We start from the raw sequence: 25,290 nt of genomic DNA on the forward strand, positions 1-25,290 counted from the left end.
CGAGCTTCTGCCAGGAAGACAGTGACATTTAAAAGCCACTCTGTGTGTGAATGCTGTCTCTCCCTGCTTCTGTGTGTCTAACCCAGGTTCAGGATTATGACCAGATCAAACTAAGGAACAGCTCACCCCATTCTGCAGCTGTGTCTCTACCCTGCTTCCATGTCCTTCCACCTAATCACGGTTTGCTTGGGAGGCTTCTGGTTACAACTGGGTTTTTGAGTTGTTGTTTCAAAGGAAATGCAAAAAAGGGCTTCTGTGTCCAGACCTGCTGAAGTCTGGGGAATCAGCAAGAGCAAATTCAGACCATCAGGGAGTCCAGCAGAGTCCTGACTGCTAGAAAAGACTCTTCCATTGCAGATTCCCCCATCTCTTCCTCATCCATGAACACTTGGAAGACAGTGGCCCTATGTGCTAATGATGTCCATTCATCAGAATTGCCTGCCTTCTTTCCAGCTTTACCATTGGTCAAAGCAGCACACCAGACAAAATTCTTAGGTGAAAAAAGACAATACTGAAGCCATATCTGCTGCTTTTCTTTCTTGCCTTCTGGGGCCTGTACTACACAGCTGAAGAATGCAGCTGGACCTCTCTTCCTGGGGTCCAGCTATCCATGGCCATCACAGTAGGACTTACTCTTGCTTCATCCAAAGTATCCCGGAATCACGGGAAAAGGAAGTGCATTGCAACCAGATCAACCTAATCCTACAGATGGGTTTTGTGATAAGTAAAATGATTTAATTGTCTTGAAAAAGTTTGCAAACTTAACACAATTCACTTGCCATTTCTAATTAGTGTTTTTATTGATAAAGAAGTTATTACACAAAATGTTCCAATTTTCCCTCCTCCAACCTATTTCTATACCTCCAATGCCAGCTCATCCATAGTCCCAGCAGAAAAATAAGCTCCTCCTTTTTAAATATCTATTCACTGCTCTGAGCCAGAAAAGTCCTCCAGCTTTCCTCCTCCAAACCACTCAGTCTCAGTCCCTTCACTTACCTGCAAGTGTAGAGGCCTTGTCTGCCACTTAAAAAGAAAAAGAAAAGAATAAGCAACTATGCTGGCATCCTGGTATAGTTAAAACAAATTTGGCATTAACCATGTCCAGAATGCCTGCCAGCTATTGGCTGCTTTTCTCCCAGCAGTGTAATACTAAGTAGCATCCAACCTAGGCAGTCAATGCATTCATCCACGTGGGAGACCTGAGCTGAGCTAGTTAGCATCGAAACTGCCCACCAGCACATATGAAAGCATTGACAGGGCTAGTCCACAATACCCACCAGTGAGTGTTAGGGCAGGGGGTGGGCTATTTTAGGCTGGGCCATGACTCTATCATGTGAGAGAGCAGATTCTGTGGGGGCATTTGTGGGCTTACCCCTGTGCGACTACAATACCCATTGGTTTGTTGGAGAGCTAGGCATGATACAGGCCAAGCTAGACATGACCACAGAACTCATCAACATCCATGGGAACTGGGTTTGGGAACAGGGTGGGCTAGCCCAGGTTGCAGCACCTGCAGGCACACCCAGGAATTGAATGTGGGATAGGTAGCATCACAACATCCACCAGCACACACAAATGTTGAGATTGGAATGTAAACTATGCTGGGTAGGGGTCAAGTACCTGCTGGCATGCCAGAGATTCAGGCCTGGGACTGGGCCTGGTGGGAAAACTTGGAGAACTTCCCTAATGGTCTGTAGCTCCCATTGGTGAGCACATGAGTCAGTGGGATGTGGGTCAGGCAGGGGAAGACTGCTCCGTTTGTTGGCAAGTTTGTGGGCTAGCTAGAGGGCAGGCCAGGCAGGACTTGGCCAAAGTGCGGTACATTGGCATATGCAGGAGCCAAGATGGAACGCAAGCATTGCCAGGCTAGACTATCACATCTACTGGTTTACATTAAAGTCAGGGATTACGGGGTTGTGGAAGGCAGGCTAGGCAGGGCTAGGCTACAGCACCCACTAATGAGAGTTGGAACTTGGGGTGGGCAGAGCTAGGTCATGCTATAGCATCTGATGGCAAGGGCCAAGATGCAGAGTAGGTTATGCCAGGCTGGGTTGGAATAATCATCAGCACATACAAGATCTGTGGTTGGGAGCAGACCTTGGAGGGGAGCTAAGAGGATGCCCCTGCTGAGCTACGGTTTCTACTAGTGAGTATGCGGGCTAGGAATGGGGGCAAACTGGGCTGAACATGTGTATGGCATGTATGTGGGCTTGGATCTGAGGGTGTGCCAGACTGGGCTAGGCTCTGGCACCCACTGGAGCTCACAAGAGCCAGAGTGGATGCGAGATGGGCTGGGCTTGTTTGTGGCACTTATTAATCCACATGACAACTGGGTCTAGGGGTGGGCCAGGTAGAGCTGGGCTATAGCACCCACTGGAGAGAGCTGGAATGGGTATGGGCTGGTCTGGCAGGCCACAGCACCCTCTGGTGAATGTTGGGACTGGATGTGGCCAAGTCAGGCTGAGCCAAACACCCACTGATGTGCATGAGATCTGTAACTTAGATCTGGCCTGACAGGGAAATTGGGGAATTGCCCAGGCCTGGCTGGTGAGTAAGAGAATTGAAGTTAGGAGAAGTCCGGGCCAGGCTAGGCTACATTATCCATCAGCATACATGTGGATCAGGTCTGGGGGTGGGCCAGGCTAGGCCAGCCTGCAACACATGCTAGCAGGGCAAGAGTCAGGACAGGGTGCAGGCCAGGCCAATCTGGGACTCAGTTCACATTAGGGCTGGGACTGGGGGCTGGATAGGGCTGAAACAACTATTGGCCTACATGTGAGCTTGGTTTGTGGAAGGGTTGAGCTAGGCCAAGCCGCAGCATCTTATGCTGCAGGATAAGTGCCTACTGGCTGAGCTTTGTTGCAGCTTCCGCTGGCAAGTGCTCAAACAGGGAGCACATCATGTCAGGTTGGACCACAGTACCCACTGAAAAGTGCAAGATCCGGGACTGGTACTGGGCCTAGCAGGGAAACTTTGGGCATTTCTCTAACTGCATAAAAGCCAAGGCTGGGGGCAGTCCAGGCTGGACAAGGCAGCAGCTAGCACATGAAGGAACCAGGACTGGGGGTGGGCCTGATGGGGGCTATTAGGGAATGCCCCAACTAGGCTGCAGTTCCCACTGGTATACATAGGGACCAGGTCTATGGCACACTGATTTGGGCTGGGTCACAGCACCCACCAGTATGCACAAGACGTGGGGCTAAAGACAGAACTGATCAGGCAACTACAATCACCAGTGTATGCATAGTCTGATGAAGGTGACAGACTGAACTGGACCCTATACTGTCTGGCACATGCAATAGTCAAGTCTGGGGTCACTCCTCCCCAACTGAACCACTAGAGACAAAACTCCAGCCACAGGGAAGATCATAGAGTTTCTGATCCAATCTTGGACACATGTATGTGTCAGAATAAGGCCTCCTTGATTGCTGATTCCTGTGCAGTGGGTGGCATGCCCGGGTAGGTACATATGGGGGACAAGACAGCAAGCTCATTTTGGTCTGCAGAGGACATCGAATTCCATGTCAGAAGATAGGAACAAAATGGATTGGACAACTCTCCTGTCTGAGATTTGGCAGCAAGTGTCTGGGTGAGTGGATACACTGGGGTGGACTATGTTAGCCAAAGGAGCTTGGAAAGATTTTCTCAACCTTCAAACAATTACACCAACAGCGTCTCAGAACTATCATCACTCAAGCAATACCCTCAGAATATTCTTCTCCACATCAAGGTTTCTAAGATGGTATCAAGTGAACATCTCCCATCAATGGGTACTGATGTAATTTGGCAGTTGGGAGAAGTCCCCTCCCCTTCCCCATTACCCCACTCTGGACATGGGAGAAAAGGAAAGATAGAGAAAATTAGAAGCATTTGTCCCACTTACCTTCCCTCATGTCTTGACCCTCCCCACCATAACCAGTGGTCCTCACAGGAGTAAATCTTTGTCAACCATGTAAACAATATCAAAAATAAAACTTATTTTAAAATCTCTATTCATTTTCTGTTACTCTTTCTACAACACAGACTGTTGTCCATCTCATAACTTAAAATATGATTCCATAAAACATTATCTCCAAGGTTGGATAAGAAAGATACTCCATCTTCTCCACCACTAAATATTACCCTTTTTTAAGATTTATTTATTTTTATTACAAAGTCAGATATACATAGAAAAGGAGAAACAGAGAGGAAGATCTTCCATCCGATGATTCACTCCCCAAGTGAGTGCAACAGCCAATGCTGCACAGATCCAAAGCCAGGAGCCAGGAACCTCTTCTAGGTCTCCCATGCAGGTGCAGGGTCCCAAAGCTTTGGGCTGTCCTTGACTGCTTTCCCAGGCCACAAGCAGGGAGCTGGATGGGAAGTGGAGCTGCCAGGATTAGAACTGACGCCCGTATGGGATTCCAGCGTGCTCAAGGTGAGGACTTTAGCCGCTAGGCCATGCCACCGGGCTTAAATATTACCTTTTTTTTTTTTTAAAGATTTATTTTTATTATTTTTTCATTGGAAAGGCAGATATACAGAGAGGAGAGACAGAGAGGAAGATCTTCCGTCCGATGATTCACTCCCCAAGTGAGCTCAACGGGCAGATACTATGCCGATCCGAAGCCAGGAGCCTCTTCCGGGTCTCCCACGCGGGTGCAGGTTCCCAAAGCTTTGGGCCGTCCTCGACTGCTTTCCCAGGCCACAGGCAGGGAGCTGGAAGGGAAGCGGGGCTGCCGGGATTAGAACCGGCGCCCATATGGGATCCCGGGCGTGCAAGGCGAGGACCTTTAACCACTTGCGCCACCGCGCCGGGCCCTAAATATTACCTTTTAAAATTACTTATTTTAAATAATAAACTTTATTTCCAATGATGTTAACATAGATAAGAAAGATGCATGCCTATGTGGACCACTGTTTCGGGTGGGAAGGATTAAGAAATGGGAGAAAATGGATGAGACAACTGTTTGCAATCTGCTTTTTTCCTCCTGTATTTCCCACTAAATAATGCTTGAATTGGTGAATGTGTTTGCATTTCCTCTGCTGGAAAACAGCATTAAAAATCGAGAATCTATTGTCATTCAACAGTGTATGAACTTGGGGAACAGGTATTTAGCCTAGCAGGGAAGATGCTGCATCCCATGCTAGAGTAGCTAAATTGGATTTGCCACTGTGACTTCTGTCTACGCCTTTCCACCAATGCAGGCATGGAGAGGCAGCGATAACGGCTCAAGTACCTGGGTTCCTACCCTCCACTTGGAAGAACTGGACTGGTCTATACTCTTAGCTCTTGGCTGTGGCACTGATCATTTGGGAAGTGAGCCAGCAGAGTACAGGGAGCATTCTCTGAGTCTCTAATTCTCAAATAAAAAAATAAAAAGTTTTAAAACTAGTAAAATACAGTTTTATCTTGTTTATTTAATTGCAAGTTCTCAACACACTTCAGTTTTATGAGCATGAAGATGAAGAGCTGGTTTCACTTATTTCTTTTGTAGCTTTCCATATTATTTAAATAGCCTCCCATATCTATTCCTTCTGAATAGAAGCTGAACTGAGACACTGTGTGACCTTTTACTTTTGAACATGCATAAAGCTTTTGATAAGTTCATGGCTGGAAGATCCTAGACATGTGAAGCAAACATCTCATAGAAAACTTAATGGGACAAACAGGTCCATCAATACTACTTGTGACTTTACTCACACTCAGATACTTAGAGAATTGTATTTTCCACATATTAGTATATATTTTAAATAACACTTATTTTAAAAGCAGGCTAAAATGTATTTACAATAAATTTTAGACTTGTAGTTCAATGAAGTTATTTAATGGAAATGACAAAGAACTCAGTAAATGGGATTTTCAATTCGTATAATCAAAAATTCCCAGTGAGCCAGCAGAACATTGGGTCATCTCTTGCAAAAACACAGCTGTTGTTTTGAGAAAATAATATGATTAAGAGATAATTTTCAGGAGAAACACTGTCAATAAAAATGATTTGAGGGGCTGACTTCCTATGAAATTTGCCAAACACAAACGTATATTTCCACCTGTACTTGCAATATCCAATTAGAAAATATAGTGCTGCAATTCTCTTTCCTTTCACCCTCGATTCCCAACCCCATCAACCTATATATATATATATCCCAGGAAAATAAAAAATGGGCTTTAATTCCTGAGTTTGAGATGATGCCAAAATAACTAAGAGCAAGTGGCTCCTGTGGAGGAGTCCACACTGCTGCCTGTATTTCAGAGCCATGGAGTAGATGAGAGCCTCACGAGATGGCATGTAGGAGACAGAGAATCTCAGAGTAAACTCTATAGTTTGATTATGATGAAAGAAATTCACCTCAATGATTAGAAAATATTATTTTAAAAATCACATTAAAAATGTAAAAGGATCCAGCATTTCAAAGAACGAGGAAGCAGCTGTGGGAGTCACACAGTACAGGCCAAAGACACTGACAGCTGGTGATACATCCAAGATATGGATCCCTGAATGCAGGGAAGATAAAAACTAAAGATGATCACTTAAGCTATTGTCTGGAAGGCAGGAAAAATGATAGTTCAAATATCAACCGTTAAAACATACCTGACATTAAAATTAAAAAAATTAAGGTTGTCAGGGAACTCCTTTGAGGAACTGGTGTCAGACGAGAGCAAACTTTTGCAGTAGAATTTTAAATTCAGACACATCTCATGGGTTAACAAGAGTCTGAAGGGAGTAATGAGGGCAGCCACCCAGCAACCACCCAGGAGAAACTGGAGAGTTATACCTGGGAAAGTTATCAAGGTGATAACGCCATGCAAAGATATAGCCCTTGTGAAATGAGAGAATAACTGAAACAGCTCATCCCTCAATTTTCTCACTATAACAGAGGCGGAAAGCTGTGAGGCTTGGTGTCCCCGACAGCCCAAGCAGCATGGAACATTCATGGAGGTCAAAGCACTCCAGGAAAAACAGATGCTTTTCTGAAGTTCGCCAAATGCCACCAGGAGCCTCGTTTGCTGAATGAACCCATGGCCAAGTTCTGTACTTTTTCAAGCATCCTCTGTGTTCCAGGAGTGCAAGTTAAGCAAACAAATACAAGGATGTGGGGTTAGGGACCAATCTGAGAGGGTCAGAAAATGAGGAAGCTGGAACTGCACCAAGCATTTTCTGTTGCAACCTGACAAAAGTCATAAACACCACAGCACTGTATTTGAACCTGAATAAGTAGGGAGGGTTCTGGAAGCTGTTCTCAGTTATCCAACATGATAGCAAATGTGTCCTATATGAATGTTACTGTGTATGCTTTTCTTCCTTGCAGCTTAATTCAACCCCCAATTTTGAAGTGGTCAGATCTCTCTTCATGATTACACCTTGTCTGTGTTCAGATCACAGATCTGCCATTGCATTCTGACCTGTTCTAAATGGTGAATGCTAGGGCATCATAGGTGCATTCTCTGAATCCCTGGACCTGGCATACTGGCCCATGAAGCACATTGTAGTCTCTGATTGAATACTTTAACATTTGCACTTGGCAGTGCAGGAAGCACGTTCATCTGAAAGTGAAGACAAAGATAATATGATCCTAGGAGTTAACTACATGCTCCAATTTTCTCATTGTGTAACTAGAGAGCCCAATGCCCACAGAGGCTGACTTGAAGTTCCTGACATCTTGCCCACTGCCTAACACAGATGTCTCCTATGGATTCTATGTCTCTGTTGGTCCCATGTTAATGTAATGCCACTGGAATCTAAACAAGGTCTGGCAGGCCACAGAGAATGAGGGATAAGACTGCTTAACTACAAGTCAGGATAATATCCCTGGAGGGAAACTGAACCTCAAATCAATGGAAGAAGCACCAATCTAAACAACAGGCATAGGGTGTGCAGGTGAGTGACCCAAGGAACAGGTGGAAAGGTTTGGGATTGCAGAATCCACACACAGGAATGCACTAATGTCCTGGACACTTTCTGTAAGAGCACAGGAACGGGTGCTGTACATTTGCTGTTCTTTACAATATCCTGTGTTACTATAACATTATTCTTCCAAGGTAATTATTCCATTCAGATTTTCCTATACATGAACAGCAGAAGTAGGATCACCAAATTTCATTCTTAACAGCCCTTACCCTGTTTCATTTTTAAAAAAAGAAAATAAATAAATGCATTTGTTTTTAGACACCATTCTCTAACAAATTTTATGAAGAAAAAAAATCTTTGTAATAGGAATTATCTTATGCCCTACTTAAGAGACTCAAATAGATGTTCAAAGCTACATTTCTAAATATTTGCTTAACTGTTATTTTTGTTGTTTAATTTGAGCTGGATCATGTTCTTGCAATTCCAAGAGTTCTTCAAATTTTAATAAGAGCATTGTTTGTTTATGTTCTGAGAAGCTTGAAGAAAGAAAATTTAAACTTTAAGTGATTCTATGTCTTAGCTCAGGCTGCTGTGACAATAATATCCTGTCCTGAGTGGCATAAACAACAGAAACTTATTTCTCACAGTTCAGGGGCTGGGAAGCTCAAGTTCAAGAGACTGGCAGGTTCAGTGTCTGGTAAGAACTCTCAGACTGTTTTGCAAATGATTATCTCACTGTACCCTCACATGGCAAAGAGAAGACAGATTGTTTCTTTTACATCTCTCCTCAGAAGGACAACTAACTACATTCATCAGGGCTGAGCTCTCTCAACCTAACTGCTCGAAGGTCCCGCTTTAAGGAGCAATGCATTGGGGACTTGAGCTTCACCATATGAGTTAGGAAAGAAACACAAATATTTGACCCACAGCATTCAGTTTAAGCCAAACGGTGTGTTGAAAGGACCAATTCCTATTCCCAATCCACCCAGAAAGATACATGATCCACTCAAACAATAATTGCTATTCCTGTTAGGAACCAAGAGGCACTCTCCAGTTTCCCAGTCTCTGCACACTCAGGGTAACTGCCTGGCTGCCACGGACAGTGGAGGTTTATCCTCCCAAACAAGCTGACCCCCAAGTCATATCGTCAGGATGTCAAGTGAAGGAAAACAAAGCCCTTAGCTTAAATGAGCAAAGAACATTCTGTCCACTTCACTGTGGGGAACATAAAACTTTAGATGACACCATTAAGATAAGCCATTCAGATGCCTTTCCTTTCCAGACAAGCAAAGGAACTGGTCCTGGGAGATGAGGACTCCCTCCAAGTACCAGTGAGCCCATCACTGAGACTCATTAACACTAGTTATTATGATAAGCAGGAGGCTTATCATCCATCTCATCTAATTATGGGATTTTTTTCATTGTTGCTTGCTTAGTAACCTCCCTTACTTATCAATGCCCATGGATTGACCAGTTGGAGAAATAGATCAAAACTGACAAAATGAACTCTGGTGGATGCAGACCTAGTCCCCTTCTTGCTCTGTGTTTTATATGACACAAGGGAGAAGTCACTCAACTGCACTCTGCTCCAATTTTTCCTATGTAGGAAGAGAATTTCTCCTTCCTTCTGCATTCAAAATCCTTAATATTCACAAAACACACGATCAATGGAAAATAGAACATTTTTCAATTAGCTGAAAAGCTTTTAGGCATAACATTGGTGTAGGATTTCAGTCTGAGAAATATCAATATTGAACCAAAACAGAAATTCCAATAATTAACACCTTTTAGAGAGAGACAGAGAGGGAAAGATGTGACATTTGTCAAAAGTTCAACATTTATTTAATTTTTTTTCTGATGTAGGAGCTATTGATAGGTATCTCATTGGAGTTTTTTTTTTTTCTGCTCCTAAATAAGGCAACATCAGAAGCAGTAATAACTGGTCTTGCCTAATATTAGCACCCCTGTCTGCAGTGTTGGGGGTTGCACCTGCAATAACAGATCATTGCTCCAAGTGCACTGGGCTTCTTTGGCTCATGGGCTTGCTACCAAGCTGGGATTTATAATAAAAAACTCATGTACAGCCTGATCAAGCACTAGCTGCCCTCTCACACGCCTCTTTTTTTCTCTGGGCTCTGAAACATAGAAGCATCTGTCAGCAATTTGGGCTGGTCATCTTTGTATCTCTGGCATGAAAACAGGCAGCTGAGCTTGGGAAAAAGGAAGTCAAATAGCACAGCTATCAGACTACAGTCTGTGGGTCCAGGAAGTGGGGAGAGACAGAGACTCCAAAAGTGGATTGCACCATCACCCAGCTCACTCCTGAAGCTGCTGAGTCTGACATGTGGATGTTGTTTCTGTTCAAATGTGTCCCTTGGGAAGGGAAGTATGACCAACACTTTCCTTAACTTTGATTCCTCATTACGTGCTAAGCATGCCTTGACATTTCGTGCATAACCTACTCTGGCATCATCCCTTCTTGTGAAGCCAACATCAAAACCTTCAGTTCCGGTTCACATCAAAATATTTCATTTCCCTAACCACAGTGGCTCCTTCCTTGCTGTTTGGCTCATGTGCACCCACCATCTTCACATCCATTTGCTTCCTGATTATACTCTCCATTCCAAGAGGCCCCAGGAAGACCAAGAAGATCACAGAATAAGAACTCTTTGTAAGTCAGGAGGGAGGCTTCAAGCCCTGTGCAGCCTCGCTCCTCTTTGAGAAGGCTTTCCTGGGGGATGTTCACAAGAAGAATGAAGCCATTTTCATTGCAAGCTTTTCTTTAGGGGATCCTATTGGTCCGTGTTCTAGAACCAAAGTCACTTATTCACATTGATTTCCCAGCTTTTATCCGTGTGGGACAGATGCAGTCTCTGTAGATTCTAAGCACAGACCTTCTCCCTAATTGAAGAAGAAGGAAGTTTATGTCTCCTACAAGTAGGCTGGTGGACTCCATCTGTGTTCTCATCTGCTCCTTCAGGACTATACACATATGTAATTTATCATTGCCTGGATGACTACAAGCAGAAAGCCTCCAGGAATGATGACAAAGGCTGAAGAATTCCAAGCAAAAATTTTGTCATTCAACTGGCCAATTTCTTAGCACCAGACAGGCCAGTAAAAAAAAAAAAAATCCACATGAGGTTGTCCTATGTTTTAAAAGCACTTCACTTATTATAATAAACTAGAGAAGAGCCTCTGGCAAAATTAACTGGTTTGCAAAGTGCAGCAGAAAGAGATCTGGGGTATAGATTTCTTAAATTTTAATAAAAAAAAATTTTAAGTAAAACCTAACTTTTGAGGGTGACATCTCACAACTAAATAAAACCATGCTTTAAGGGGAAAAATGATCTACAGTGGTCACAATGATTTGTTGTTTTTGTGATCAGTGGTCTGGGCTCAGTGAGGGATTCCTTTGAGACCAGAGACTGGCTGCACATCAGGAGGACACAATAATAACAAAAGGGGCGATTTTCAAACCTGCACACAAGGCAAAATGTAGAGTGCCTAAATGTGGTCACAGAGAAATCATAAAACTGGCAACCTTCCTTCACCAGAAGAGCTTAGTTTATGTGAGGCTAAAAGATGTTTAAGCCAACTGGTACAGGACAACGACTTCCTTGCCTTTTACCAAGATCCTCCTCTCTTCTGTGCCATCATGTTTCTCTATTGTTGATGAAGCACGGAGGGGTGGGAAAGTAAGAGGGGAAAGCAAAGGAAATATTTTCACTCAAGCTTCCTGTGCCCATATATCATTCAAGCAAACAGCAGACTTACATTCCGGAGTAAGTTCATGGCCGAGAAACCAGGCATGCACAAGCGACAGCAATGCTCTAGCATGAAGTCTTTCAAAATCAGCCCCTCTATCACGCACACCCATCATTAAGACCGCCAGTTTCAGAGTCCCCTAGATGTCCCCAAGACTGTTCCTGTGTCAAATGGATGAGAAGCCAGGTAATCTTTGTACTCCCCGTCGATCAGTTTGGCTGCATTGTTCCTGGCAAACCAGCAGTCTATCTGCTCTTCTCCATTGTAGATCTTCCTTTGTTTCCAAACCACAGGTACTTTATGCCCTTTCACTTTCAGGATGGCCTCAGGCTTCCCTTCTGCCTGAGGGTGTGGAGAAACCGTGAGATTCTTGCTGAGCCCTGCAGGGCTCTCTGAGAGTTTAGCATCCTGGTTCAAAAACTGACCTGGGAAGACAAAAAGCATCATATGTCAATAAAATACAGGCAATGACATGTTGGAGTCAATGGTATCAGGGGCGGGAGGGATTTTGATGGACCCCAGCTCTAGGTTGAACTCTACCAGAAGGCACTCACACATGGTACAGTACCAGAAACTGCCCAGTGGTTAATGCTAGCTAGTGACCTAACCAACCAGTGAAGATGACTATAGTATCCTACAGGGTTGGGAGGACAGTTAATCAAGGTAGTGGAGTCAGGTGTTCCTTCTTTCCTCCCAGGTTATAAATCTCATGCCATAAAATTAATTCCTGACACTCATTCTCAGAATTCTCAAAGTCAAATAAGGTCATTGCTTAGACTAAAAGGATACAGACGTGCATCTGTGAGTGGGAGCTCACACTTGGCAACCAGACTCTTCAAAACACATCCAGCCCAAGTGCCAGGAAATCCTGCTTTCCAAACTGAGCCCTGGCAATGGCTGACTCGCTATTTTTGGACAAGAGGCCCACACGAAATTGCACATTGAAGAAACCCATACAGAATGGCCTGCCTGCTGCTGTTGGCCACGTGGAAGGGATCATCAGATAACTCTCACGCTATTGTAGGGTTCTGTGCTGTCCATAATCTGTGCCTTTTTGCTGATCTTACACTCTTTGCAGAGCTTATGAAAACTGGTTTGTAAGGCCCATTCCAGTTTCATAAAGTCACTTGGAGGCAAGAAATCTAACATACTATAAATATAGTTGCCCCTTTATGAGTTTCCCATCGATAGGTTCAACCAAAAGTGGATCAAAGATATTTTTAAAGTATTATGCTGCTGCTGACATATATTATATGTTCAGGCCTACAATGGCTACATCCATACTGAACACATATAGATTGTTTTTTTTTCTTGATATCATTTCCTAAATAATATAAGACTATGTTTTCTTGACAATATTCCCTAAATAATGTATTCTGATCACTATTTACACAGTATTTACATTGTAGACGGTATTATAGGTATTCTGGATGTGATTAAAAGTTACTTGGAAGGATATGCATAAATACTACTTTAAATGGGGGATTTCAGCATCCTTTGGGAAGCAGCAAAGGGAGCAGGTATCCTGGAACCAATACCTTACAGATAGGGACAACTTCATACATATAAATATCTATGGACCCTATTCCTACTGAATTTCTCAATCAAGCCAACAACATTGGCTACACCAGCTTCACTTGGGGAGTTGATTTTATTCTTTCAGGTCAGTATAAAGCAGAAAGCAGCTGCTACCTAACAGTCCATGGCAGCTGCTGGAAAGGCCTTTGCTGTTGGAGATGTAGAAACCCAGGTGGTTTCGCTGGAAGGGCGCAGGCTTTTTGTAGAGGTGGATGAGGATGGCAAAGGCTATGGTGCCCTGGATGGTGACTGTGACATTGGCATTAGCAGACACAGACACCTCCAGCCCTCGACTCCCCACCACCACACTCTGGTTGCAAGGGAGGACAAGCCTGTCTCCACCATCCAAGATGACTCTGCTTGGCGTGATCTCCAGATAAGACCGCTCTGGCTTATTGATGAGGATCGTGATGGTGCGGAAGTAAGTGCGTTGCTTCTTGTGGCCGTTGGGAGGAGCAGGGGCCCCAATCAACTCTCCATTCACTGTCACACCTTGAAGGTTGAGAAGAAGAGAACAATGATTACAAAAACTATCCCTATTTTCCTGCTGATGGTGTCTAAACAGAATTTCCTTTCTCATCTTTGTGTCTCCAGTGCCATGAACAATGACTCATGCATCAGGATACTTGGGGGTTACTGAACAAGTGAGTGAATGAAGTCATGAGTGATCTTCCCTCTATTCCTGACCAGTAGCTTGGGGCAGAGAGAGGAGAATGTACTAGAAAGTGGCTTCCATGTGTGTTGGTTCTCAGTCTAGTCTGACTGCAGAGATGAAGTCTCTTTCTAGCAGAAGCTACGGTTTGTATCTGCCAATTGCCACTGTGTCTATTTTGAGATCTGGTGACAAAATTAATTAGTGTATTATAATGCAGATGTCAGGCTTTTGCTAGCCTTCAAACTCAAAGTTATTCCACTTACTAAATCCTTTTTTAAAAAATGAGCCTTGGTTTTCTTATATAAAATGTTCAAAATATAAAACATAATGAAATTTTTGAGGCTCCCAGAGGTTTATATATAAGCCAAAACTGACCATCATCTGTACCTGCTTTGTTTTTTCTTTCATCAGAAAGCACATAACCACAGTTTACTGGATTTGATCATCAAGACCTGAGATCTAGCCCTTAGGAGTCCATGATGTCCAACTAAAGAGCAAACAGATGGCAAGTGTATGAGAGATGTTCGGGAATGAAGTAGATGATGCATATAAAACATATTTTACTGTCAGATAAAGAGGCTATTTACAATGATAAAAATATAAATTTTTATTTCCCCTGCCTTGGCAATAATCTTCCAGTAAATCTTAGCTGTGACTTCTTAGACATTCAAAGCGAGAGGTAACAGGTCAAAGCGAGAGGAGAAATTCCTGCAGATGTAGAGCCCCTGATCCTTAGCCCCAAGCCTGCAAGCATCTTTGGGCTCAGTTCTCCCTCAAGGACACCTTGCACAATGCAAAAATGATGCAAATTGCTGGTAAAAGAGGGGTATTTCCACAGATAAATACAGGGAGGCCTGGACTTGTTCCTGAGTCCTCTGAATTTAGAAAGAGCAGAGATTTGGCTCTGAGGCTAGAGAGCCATGCAAGAGAACAAGTGATCAAGGAGTCCCCAGATTAAGCCTTAACAATGACATCATATATTGCCACCTAGCTGGGGATCATCTGTACATGATCTTCCAAAACTGTTATTTTCTCAGCATTGAGAAATGCCAAGGCATCCTCTCAGTACCAGGCTGGGCAGCTGTCCATACAGCCAGCCCCAAATGTGACTACCTGCATTGAACTAAAGGCTCTCCAGAAATAAGGAGACCAGAGCCCTTATATACAGGTGTACGTATGACTAACATACAGGCTTCACATCTAACTCATCAAGTAACTGAAATTGAAGCTGAAACTCCCTCAGTTTCTAAATGGAAAAAATATGTACATAAGGACAATGATATGTCATGAATTTCTATAACATTGAGCCCTTACGAGGCAATTGCTTAGTCACTGTTTCATTTGAACTATTTTGTGTTGGCCCCATGGTGTAGCACGTTATGAAGCCCCAACATCCCAATTAGGGTGTTGGTTCTAGTTCCAGTTGCTCCACTTCTGATCTAGCTCTCTGCTAATGGTCTGGGAAAGCAGCAGAGGATGATTAAAGGCCTCGGGTTCCTGCACCCACATGGAAGACCTGGAAGAAGTTCCTGGCTATCATCTTCAGACTGGCTCAGTTCTGGTTGTTGTGGTCATTTGGGGAGTGAACCAGAGGATGGAAAATCCTCTCTCTCTCTCTGTCTCTCTCTCTCTCTCTTTCTGACTTTCAGGCAAAATGTTTAAATCCCTTTTTAAAAATTAACTGGAACAACTTTACCATAGCCCTGTGAGACTAGCAAAGTGTCTGTGACTGCAAGTGCAGGTCCTAGAGCATATACTGAAAGCCACACAACACTTCCTTACAATGCATGGATTTGAATGTATCATTCCAACTCAGGCCCAAATCCTAATTAATCATGTCCAGTAGTCACTGAGCACTTATGATGTTCTTTTACATGATTTGAACATTCATTTGAAAAACAAAGAGAAATATAATATCTGCCTGATCCATGCCTAGGCTGCCATGAGAGAGGGGAGAACTTACCAGAATTCATGTGGTCAGAGACTAGCCGCAGGATGTCCCCAGGTTCTCCATCAATGTTAAAACACACTGTGAGCTTGCTCAAGGGGAAATCCACCACGAAGTGAGGATCCCCATCCACTGTGGCGACAGGAACAAAGGGGGAGAAAAGAAACACATTCAATGAGTGTCTACTGCATGTAAGCACTGCTTGGTGTTTTCTCATAAATAGCTAATTTAATCCTGACAATAGAACTAGGAGGAAGGTATCCTCAACTCCTGAATGAGGAAGATGCGTTGGAGTGAAGTAACTCCCCAAAACCTGCCAGTTAGCATACACTAAGGGAAAAATATGTGACTCTATGTCTTCTAATATTCCTTTACCACTTCTTAGTTAAATTCGGAAAACTAAGCTTTCAGAGAAGTAAAAGGGTGTTTTAATTGGGTTATGATTTCAGTGTGCCCCCAATTTTGGTCCCCAGTGTGGTGGTGAAAACCTGGGGCAACGGCCTCATGGCTAAATCCTTGGCTTGAACACCGTGGGATCCCATATCAGTTTATGTTGTGGCTGCCCCAGTTCCCTTCCAGCTCCCTGTTAGAGGGCAAAAAAAGCAGTAAAGGATGGCCCAAAGCTTTGGGACCCTGTGCCAGCATGGACCTGAAGGAGGCTCTAGCTGTTGTGGCCACTTGGGGAGTGACTCAGCAGGCATAAAATCTTTCTCTCTGTCTCTCCTTCTCTCTGTAAATTTGCCTTTCCAATAAAAACAAATACATCTTTTTTTTTAAAAAGCAACAGGAAGTGACCATTGAGATTCAGTAATGAAGATGCTCTTGGAGAGGCCTGTGTTTCCTTCTGGACACAAACGGCAGGGTTTGAATCCTGCTTCCCTTCCATCTTCCTGCTAATGTGCTCCCCAGAAGGCAACACAAAATAGCTTAAGTACTTGGGTCCCCCATCTATGGGAGATTTAAATGGAACTTTGACCTATGCCAGATGCAGCTGTTGAGGGTAGAGGAGGGAAGTTTGCAGAATTTGGGGACTGAACCAGCACTCTCTCATATTCTCCCTTTTGAATAAATATATAGAGATAAGTAAACTTTTCAAAAAGACTTGTTCCTTCCCTATGTTCATGGTACATCTCACCTTGAGGCCTGGCCTTCTCTCATGCACCTCTGCTATGATGCTACCACCTGACCAGAGGCTGAACAAGTGACACTGCCTGCTATTGAAGTCTCTGCCTCCAAAACTGTGAGCCAAGTGAATCTGTTTTCTTTATGAGCATTTAGCCTTGTAAGTACTTTTTAAAACACAGAAACAAAAGCCAGGATAGTATAGAACAATATGAAAAGGAAGGAGCAATACTGCATTTACGCTCAACTAATACTATATCCATGTTCCTCAGTTTTCTATGTGGATCTGCCATTCTCTCAGTCCTTCAATTACCCCAATAAAGAGTTCTGAATGAGGACCCTGCCTTTCAAACTGCAGGACCTCTATGGCACTCCTACCAGGAAGGTGTAAGCTAGCTCAAGAATACTCACAGTACCAGAGGCCACAAAATCTTCACACGCAAGATGTAATAGCCAAGATCAGTATGGAGGAAGTTATTACCAGTGAAGCGCAAGGAGTCAAAAGGGGGTTAGTCAGTCATCAATGACAGTAGTGGAAATTTCTCATTTGGGTCTTTCTGACTTTATTGCTCTCAATTGGCTTTTATAGATGAGAACACAGAACTCAGCCGGCCCAGTTCTTGGTCCATTTTCCTCATGTTTCTCTCTGTTAAAGAGGAACAGCCACGTCCCTGCAGCACAGGCAAAATACTTCCCAAGAGTCTACATCCGCTGTTTTCTCTTACTGGGCACCAGGTTCCCTGATGCCAGTCCACTTCATATGCATGCATGTATGGTGTACACAAGTCTGCGTGATGGAGGTAGGGGTCAGGAATAGTCTAGTCCTGTCCAGCTACAAGCAGATTCCTTTCCTCAGGACTCCTAGAAAAATGCTTTCTTTCCCGACACTCACTCCTTAGGGCCATTGGGAGAATCTGCTGTTCACACTGTTCAGTGCCTCAAGCACTAAGAATGACACCAAGGTGTTTGTATTTCTTAATGCAAAAATAAATGACATTTGGCTGGAACAATCAAAAAACGTTTGTTTATAAGAACTCCTTAGCTGTGAACACAGCTTGTCTGACAATTCTGGGAGTTTCTACTTGTGTCTCACATATCATTTATTTTTTCAAATCATTCAATTCACCGTAAGAAGAAACAATGCTGCCTGGTCCAAAATAAAGGGAAGGGATTCAAACGTTATGACTCCAGGCAGAGTCCAAGAGGAAAGCTTTCGCACATTCCATAAAGCATTTGTGTTTCCAAAAGCATTATATTCTGTCCACTGGAGACTACAGGCTCTACCACAAAGCTAACCTCATGAATGTCCCCAGTCTTAGGAGCAAACACGGACAGCACATAAGCAGAAAGGGAATAATCAGACTTCCAGGAATGGATTTAGACACTGAAGAAAACCCAATCCTTACATTACAACTCCCATCTGGATTTTCATTCTAATTCCAGAAAACTGGCAGAAGAAAATGTTATGACATCTTTAATCCTCTCTTCCTTTCTAAAGCTGAAAAGCAAAACCATGTCCTGTCTGCCACACCATGCATTTTGATTTCAGTAATCATCTTTTTATTTGTAACACCAGAGGCTTGGTGCCTGCCTATCTCAGATCTCTAAAACACATCTTTAAACTCAGTAAGGATCAAAACGTGCCTCTCTTGTCCATCTGGTCTCGCGTCAGGGATCTTGCCAGGCTTCTTTGGGACCATGTTATTTCCTTATGTAATGGCTTAATGGTGGCCTGCTTCTCAGCATTGTTAGATGCTGGCTTGGACTAACTAAACACAGGTGCGGGTAAGGAAGCCTAGTCCAGGGATATGGGGTGATAACTGGAGGCTCCTGGTCTAATTCCCGACTGCCAATCCACACCCAACTACATCCCCCCTTTACCTGATGTTTTAGAGATTTTAATTCTTGGGTCAAACGGCTTCTTCAGTGTAGACGCTAAAAAGAAAATGGAATAAAACACCACTATTACTCATATAAAGAGGATTCTGGAAGGGAGAGAGAAGGATTGAGTTGAATAAAACTCAGCTTCTGTTGTAACTGAAACGAGTAGAGATTTAAAAAAAAAAAAAAAACTTTAAAACTTCACCTGTCCTAAAGAGGAGGCATGATTTCAAAACACAAATGTCATGGAAAACCCAGAGGATGAGCTATTTTAAGTCTTTCATGACTAAATATTCCTCTCTTCTATGATTTATGTACATACAACAGGGACAATTGCATTACTCCACTTAAAGCAAGGTTCTGAGATGAGGGGCAATGGAAAAGTGTGGTCTAATTGGTACAGAGTTTCAGATGAAAATGTTCAGGAAATTGCAACAGTGTGAATATACTTAACTGAACTGTACACTTAAGGTAGTAAATTTTGTGTTATACAGTTTTTGTCACAATAAAAACAAAAGCCCAAAGCAGGTTTTTAAAAAGATATAAGTCGTTTGACAGCAGGCTTTGAAATAGTGTGTGTTTCAAAGTACTTACTACTGGGCCCAGTGCAATAGTCTAATGGCTCAAGTCTTCCCTTTGCACACGCCAGGATCCCTAATGGGTGCAGACTGTAATCCCGGCTGCTCCAATTCCCATCCAGCTCCCTGCTTGTGGCCTGGGAAAGCAGTCGAGGACGGCCCAAAGCCTTGGGACCCTGCACCCATTTAGGAGATCTGGAAAAAGCTCCTTGCTCCTGGCTTCAAATCAGCTCAGTTCTGGCCATTGTGGCCACTTGGGGAGTGAGTCAGCAAATGGAAGACCTTCCTCTCTGTCTCTCTTCCTCTCTGTATATCTGCCTTTCCAATAAAAATAAATAAATATTTTTAATTACTATTTTAAATAAGCTTTCAATCAAAAACTAACCTAAAAGTCAATTAATTGCTATAAATAAAATTAATGTCTGACACGAAGCTACTCATTAACAAAATTACGCTCCTCCTTACTGAGTTTTTCTCTTCATAGAAGTATCTACATGTTTTCTAAGCATCCCTTTCTCAATTTTGGTCCCTGGCCAACATGACATGGGCAGAACCGATGGACCAATAAGAAGCAATATAGATTGGATGATTGCTTTGAGGAGTGGCAGGCAGTAACTCTAACAAAAAAAAAATAATAAATTTAAAAATCCTCAGAGTTTATGGAGACAAAGATGGGAGACCAGCCTTGTGGCATAACAGGTAAAACCCAATAGCTGGTTTGAGTCCTGACTGCTCCAATTTTGACCCAGCTCCCTACTAATGTGCGTGGTAAAGCTGCAGGAAACAGCCCCCTTCTTGGGTCCCTGACACCCACATGGAAGATCCAGATGAAGTCCCTGGCTCCTGGCTTTAGCCTGGCCTAAATCTGGCTGCTGTAGCCATTTGGGAAATGAACCAGAGGATGGCAGATAATTCTCTTTCTCTCTGTGTCATCCCTTCTCTATGTAGGTCTGCTTTTCCAATAAATAAAATATACGAAGTTATTGTGCCCATTTTACAGATGAGAAGTGAGAAACAGAGAGGTTTAGAAACCGTAACAGCTCATCGGGAGGATGGGTGGATGATAATTTTAAGCTCTCCCTATGCCATCTAGATGCTTCTCAGCATTAGGAGCTTGAGGAATCAGTGAGGCAGTGCTAACAGAGGCCTTACAAGGTCTCCAGTTCTCTCACCCAGGGGTTGGAAATCTGACAGGAACCTAACAACAAACTTCTGCTCAAAAACATGCTATTTTGCCCAAATGCTATTATGCAGAACACATGCTTCTGCTTTGGTCTGAATACTGTGCCTTTCTCCCGTCTTTGTCCCTGCCAATTCCCCTCCCATCACCCCAGTCAAAATGGCACTGACAGACTGGGACTGCTTCTGCTGGATTTTGAGTGATTGGCTGCAAAAGGAGATTTAGCCCCACGGTCCATACTTGATCCTTCACATTCCAAAGAAAATAAAATCTGGGCCTGTGTGGTGGCACACCAGGCTAATCCTCCACCTGCGGTGCCAACATCCCATAGGGATACCAGTTCATGTCCCGGCTTCTCCAATTCTGATCCAGCTCCCTGCAAACTGTCTGAGAAAACAACAGAGGATGGCTCAAGATCTTGGACCCCTGCACCCATATGAGAGACCCAGAAGAATCTCCTGGCTCCTGGCTTCAGACTAGCCCAGCTCTGGCCATTGCAACCATTTGGAGAGTGAGCCAGAATATGTGAGATCTGCCTCTCCCTTTCAAGTAAAATAAATAAATGTTTAAGAGTTATTTAATAAATCTTTAATAAATCTTTGAGAATCAGCTCCAGAATATGCTATTTAAAGAAAAAAAAAAAGACAGGAAAATCAGGCATACGCGTAAAACACTGTAACTCTTCCTCCGTTCCTCCCTTCCATTCTTTCTTCTAATTCTGACTTCAAAATAAATAAATCTTTTAAACATTACCATATGACAAAATGAAAGTCTCCTGCTGAGGTGACCAGGTCTTACAAGAGCTCGCCTTTCCACTGGGGCCCCGCATTCCTCCCACTTGGCTGGCCCCGGACAAGAGTTGTCCTACCTGACTGCGCACCACCTCCTCGCAAGTTCTGCATCACTGTTTCCGGTCCCATGGCAGCCGACATGCCATGGGTGTCCTCCAGCCCGTCCACGCGAAGGGCTGACTTCCTCAGCTTCATGGAGGTGAAGGGGGTGAGGAAGCGATAGTTGACCGCCAGAGCCTGGGCCTGCTGCCTCAGCCGCTCTCTCTCCTGCTCATCACTGCTCTGCAACCATGAGCTCCGCAGCTCCTTCAGCGTGAGATAGCTCCAAAGGCGCTCAATGTGATTGGAGCCCTTTTTGCCATCCGCATCAGCCACGGGCCTCCCTGTGACATCACTCTCCACCTTCTGGGGCCCCACGGGCACGTCCTTTTTCAGGATGACAAACTTCTTACTGTTGCTGGCTGTGACCTCCACGTGCAAGTGATCCAACTTCTGGTTTGTTAGTTTCCCAGCAATGATGATTTCTGAGCCGTTGAAGTAGTTGGGAAACAGGGTTTTGGTGGCGTGTTCCACTAGGCCAGGGGGATAGTCCATGCGGATGTCGGAGAGGAGCGGTGTCCTGATCTCATCATAGAAGCTGCAGAAGAACAGCAAGAATCAGGCATTGTGGAAGCAACTGGCTCTCTCAGGGGGTGGGGCTCATTTTACAAGTGGCAGGTCCAGTCCCGTAGCCCCTATAATAGTAATGACGGGGATGATTCCACAGCGGTCTAAATATCACTGGGGAAAACCCACATCTCTCCAGGGGTCTCAGCTTCTTCTCCAACCCCTCTGCTGATGATCTTACAGGAGATTATAACCTCCCTCCCTGAAATTTCCACCCATTGTTCTCCACTACTTCTACAACACGCCAGGTTTAATCTGGTCCTCTTAAACATGGGCTTTTTTTCTAGTTTATCCTGATAAATGGCTGATAAATGGAGGTGATATTGACCTAATTTCAACCTGGTGTTTAAGGATAACACTAACGGAAGCAGGACAATGAAATGGAAGGAACCCGAGTCTCTGAATGTCCTCACTGGGCAGGATCTAGCCTGTCCCATAGAATATAAGAGAGTAAAATATTTGGCCATTTCTAGATGGCATGTCTGTATTGCACACCTTTGAGATCTATCATGAACAAGTTTGCATTAATATAACTAAGAAGTATCTGTAAACACACACAAAGCTCATTTGTTTTCCTTTTAGATTGTACATGCCACACATGCAGATTGAATCATGCCATGCTGAACTTGAGACTTCATTGAATCAGCAGCAATGTCATAGGCTATTTGGCCAAAGGATTGAGTTCTAACTGGGAAGATATTTCAGGACCCAAGTCTTAATCTGTAGGTAAAAACATGATCATATAATTAGTGCTCAAAATGGAAATAACATTACCTCTCTTGCCTCCCTCGTGGGCAGCATACATATACTAGCAAGATCTTCAAATTGTCAAGAATGTGATCAAAACCATAATTGCTTAGTGAATCCCTAATCCAATGGTAGTTCAAAAAGGTTATAGAAAAGCAGAACTGAATGATAAGTTTATCTCATGTAAAAAAAGCTGTGATTGATGCATAGTTTTTCCGAATACTGATTTTCCCGTGAACTTTTTGAAGACCCCTTACATGTAATAGCGACTGTGCTAACACACAGAAAGATTTCTTGTGGGTTTCTGTTACAGTCTTCATTTCACAGATAAAGAAATGAAGGCCAAGACAGTCTTAAAATTTTGCCTAACATCACAAAACACGATCAAAATTTAGACACACATCTGCCAGGCTTCAAAACAGTGCATGGTGGTGTTTTGCTCATGCCCAGCAAACATGAGGCTAATAAGCAGTGAAATAGCCTCCTCTTGGGGTTACTCAGTGAAAGCAGCCCTTCAGCCCCCTCAGAGACCCTCTCATGACCCTGTCAGGACAGACACAGACCCAATGAGCTGTGCACCAGCATTCTCCTCCTCGTGGATATGCCGCGTGAGACCACAGTTCTCCAGGGACAGTTTCTCCAGCAGTTTAATGTCCACGTCGTTCCCAATGCCAATGGTGAAGATGCAGACCTGACCGCGGGCTGCCTCCTTGGTGTTATTGAGAATCTTGAGGGTGTGGGTCTCCCCAACAGTGGGTTTCCCATCTGTGAGGAAGATGACAAGGGAGACGCTCCGGTCTTCGATGTCATTATGGGCCACGTAGTTGTTGAGGAGCCTGATGGCTGTCTGAAGGGCCCCGTTGATATCTGTGCCTGCAGGACACCAACACAGGACAGTTCAGGCTTCCACACTTTGCTTTCAGATCGCGCCTGTATGCACACTCAGACCTACAGTTAACACTCAACTTTCAAACTTCACAGGAGTGAACTATGTGGAACAAGAAATCACTGCCATTCATATAAGATGATGCCAGGTCCTTAGGCTTGTCTAAAATGTTGAAAAGGGTATGTTAAATGAGCATAAATGGCACAAGATTATCCCACCATAAAAACTTTCAGGATTATCTCTTGTTAGAACCCCACAATGGAAGCAGGCATTACAGTTTTTACCTTCTGGCCCTATCATTGCTCCTTTAGTGGCACTTGTCATCAAAACTTCTAATGTGTCTATAGCAAGTGCTGAACAAATTTGCTTGGTGGATAAAGAAATGGATGGTTGGTTGGCTGAGGCTGAAAGTATGAGGTAAAATGAGCCTTCAGGATTAGCCAAGAATGTCATTTTACCAAGCTAGCATCAACACGCAAAACAGAATTCTTACTGTAACATGAACTCCTGTTTTCTTTTTTTGTTGGTTAATGTCTTGAAATAAAATTGATATACAAAAAAAAATTGATTTAACTCCAATGAATTTTTTAAAATGTATTTGAAGTGTAAAGTGACAGAAAGATAGATCTTCCATTCACTGGCTTATTACCCAAATGCCTTCAATAGCTGGTGCTGGACCAAGCTAAGACCAGGAGCCCAGAACTACATCCAGGTCTCCCAAGGGTGGCAGAGACCTAAGTAGTTGGGCCACTACCTGCACATTAGCAGGAACACATGGATCATAAATGGAGAAACTAGAACTCAAGCTAGCATTCCAAGATGGGCTGTGAGCATCCCAAGTGGTGGCTGATTCCACTGCATCACAGGACCTACCCTGGTGGTCTTGCTTTCAAGACTGGAGATAAAGCTTACATATCAGATAAACTACTCATTTTTAATGTCAATCTACTATTTCTAACAAGCGTCTAAACTTTTGTAACTGTTGTCATCATCCATAATCCTGACTGAGTGCTTTCTATCTACCTGCAGAATGTACCATGGTTGATACAACCAGTTCATTTCCCTCACTGCTATAGACCTTCAGAAATCCTGGCTAAAAAACATAGAAGGTCTGATGTCTGTGACAAATGTACAAAATTGTTGCTAAGATGCACACAGTACTTAAAGGGAATGGAAAATTACAGCTAAAGCAATGGTCACTGTTCCTTTATGCTCGTTAATTTGCCTTTCTTCGTGTCCAGTCTAATTTTATGTTGCCTCTCCAAGTGTGGGCATGGATTAACCAGCAGGTGTTTGTTTTCTCTTTAATCTGCACTTAGCAACTGTGCCAAATCTCTCACTCTGCTTTACAGTGTAGAAGAGCCAAGACAAAGGATGGATTTAGCTTCCTGATGCCACAAAGACACTGCAGGGCTTGGAAGCAAACCTGTGGTAAGGAAGACTCTCCTGCCCGCTCAATCAGCAACAGCAATGAAGAGCTCTCCACAATGAGATTCCTAAAGCGCTTCCATAACCACTTATCTCATCAAAAGCTTCCTTGGAGGCATCAGACAACCAAAGGGTAAGCAAGAGGGATTTGTCAAGAGGATAAAAATAATGGTCCCATTGGATGCTTAGTAGGGACTTGCTACATGCCTGCACCATTCTAAGAGCATTAATTA

The 25,290-nt window shown here is 43.6% G+C and overlaps 1 protein-coding gene across 1 annotated transcript in view; it reads right to left on the minus strand.

Moving 5' to 3' along the window:
• Positions 1–11,726: 11,726 nt before the first annotated feature.
• ITIH5 (inter-alpha-trypsin inhibitor heavy chain 5) overlaps positions 11,727–25,290 on the minus strand; it is an 84,663-nt gene continuing 71,099 nt past the window's right edge. Inside the window, exons 9-14 of the mRNA XM_040968298.1 lie at positions 23,307–23,616; positions 21,408–21,967; positions 18,782–18,835; positions 15,794–15,910; positions 13,290–13,667; positions 11,727–12,022 (exon numbers count right to left, since the gene is read on the minus strand). Of these exons, the coding sequence (XP_040824232.1) occupies positions 11,727–12,022; positions 13,290–13,667; positions 15,794–15,910; positions 18,782–18,835; positions 21,408–21,967; positions 23,307–23,616 (1,715 nt within the window). The remainder of the gene's footprint in view (positions 12,023–13,289; positions 13,668–15,793; positions 15,911–18,781; positions 18,836–21,407; positions 21,968–23,306; positions 23,617–25,290) is intronic.

Source organism: Ochotona curzoniae, unplaced genomic scaffold, assembly GCF_017591425.1.
Source record: "Ochotona curzoniae isolate NIBS_2020 unplaced genomic scaffold, NIBS_Ocur_1.0 scaffold_4683, whole genome shotgun sequence".
Lineage (NCBI taxonomy): Eukaryota > Metazoa > Chordata > Mammalia > Lagomorpha > Ochotonidae > Ochotona > Ochotona curzoniae.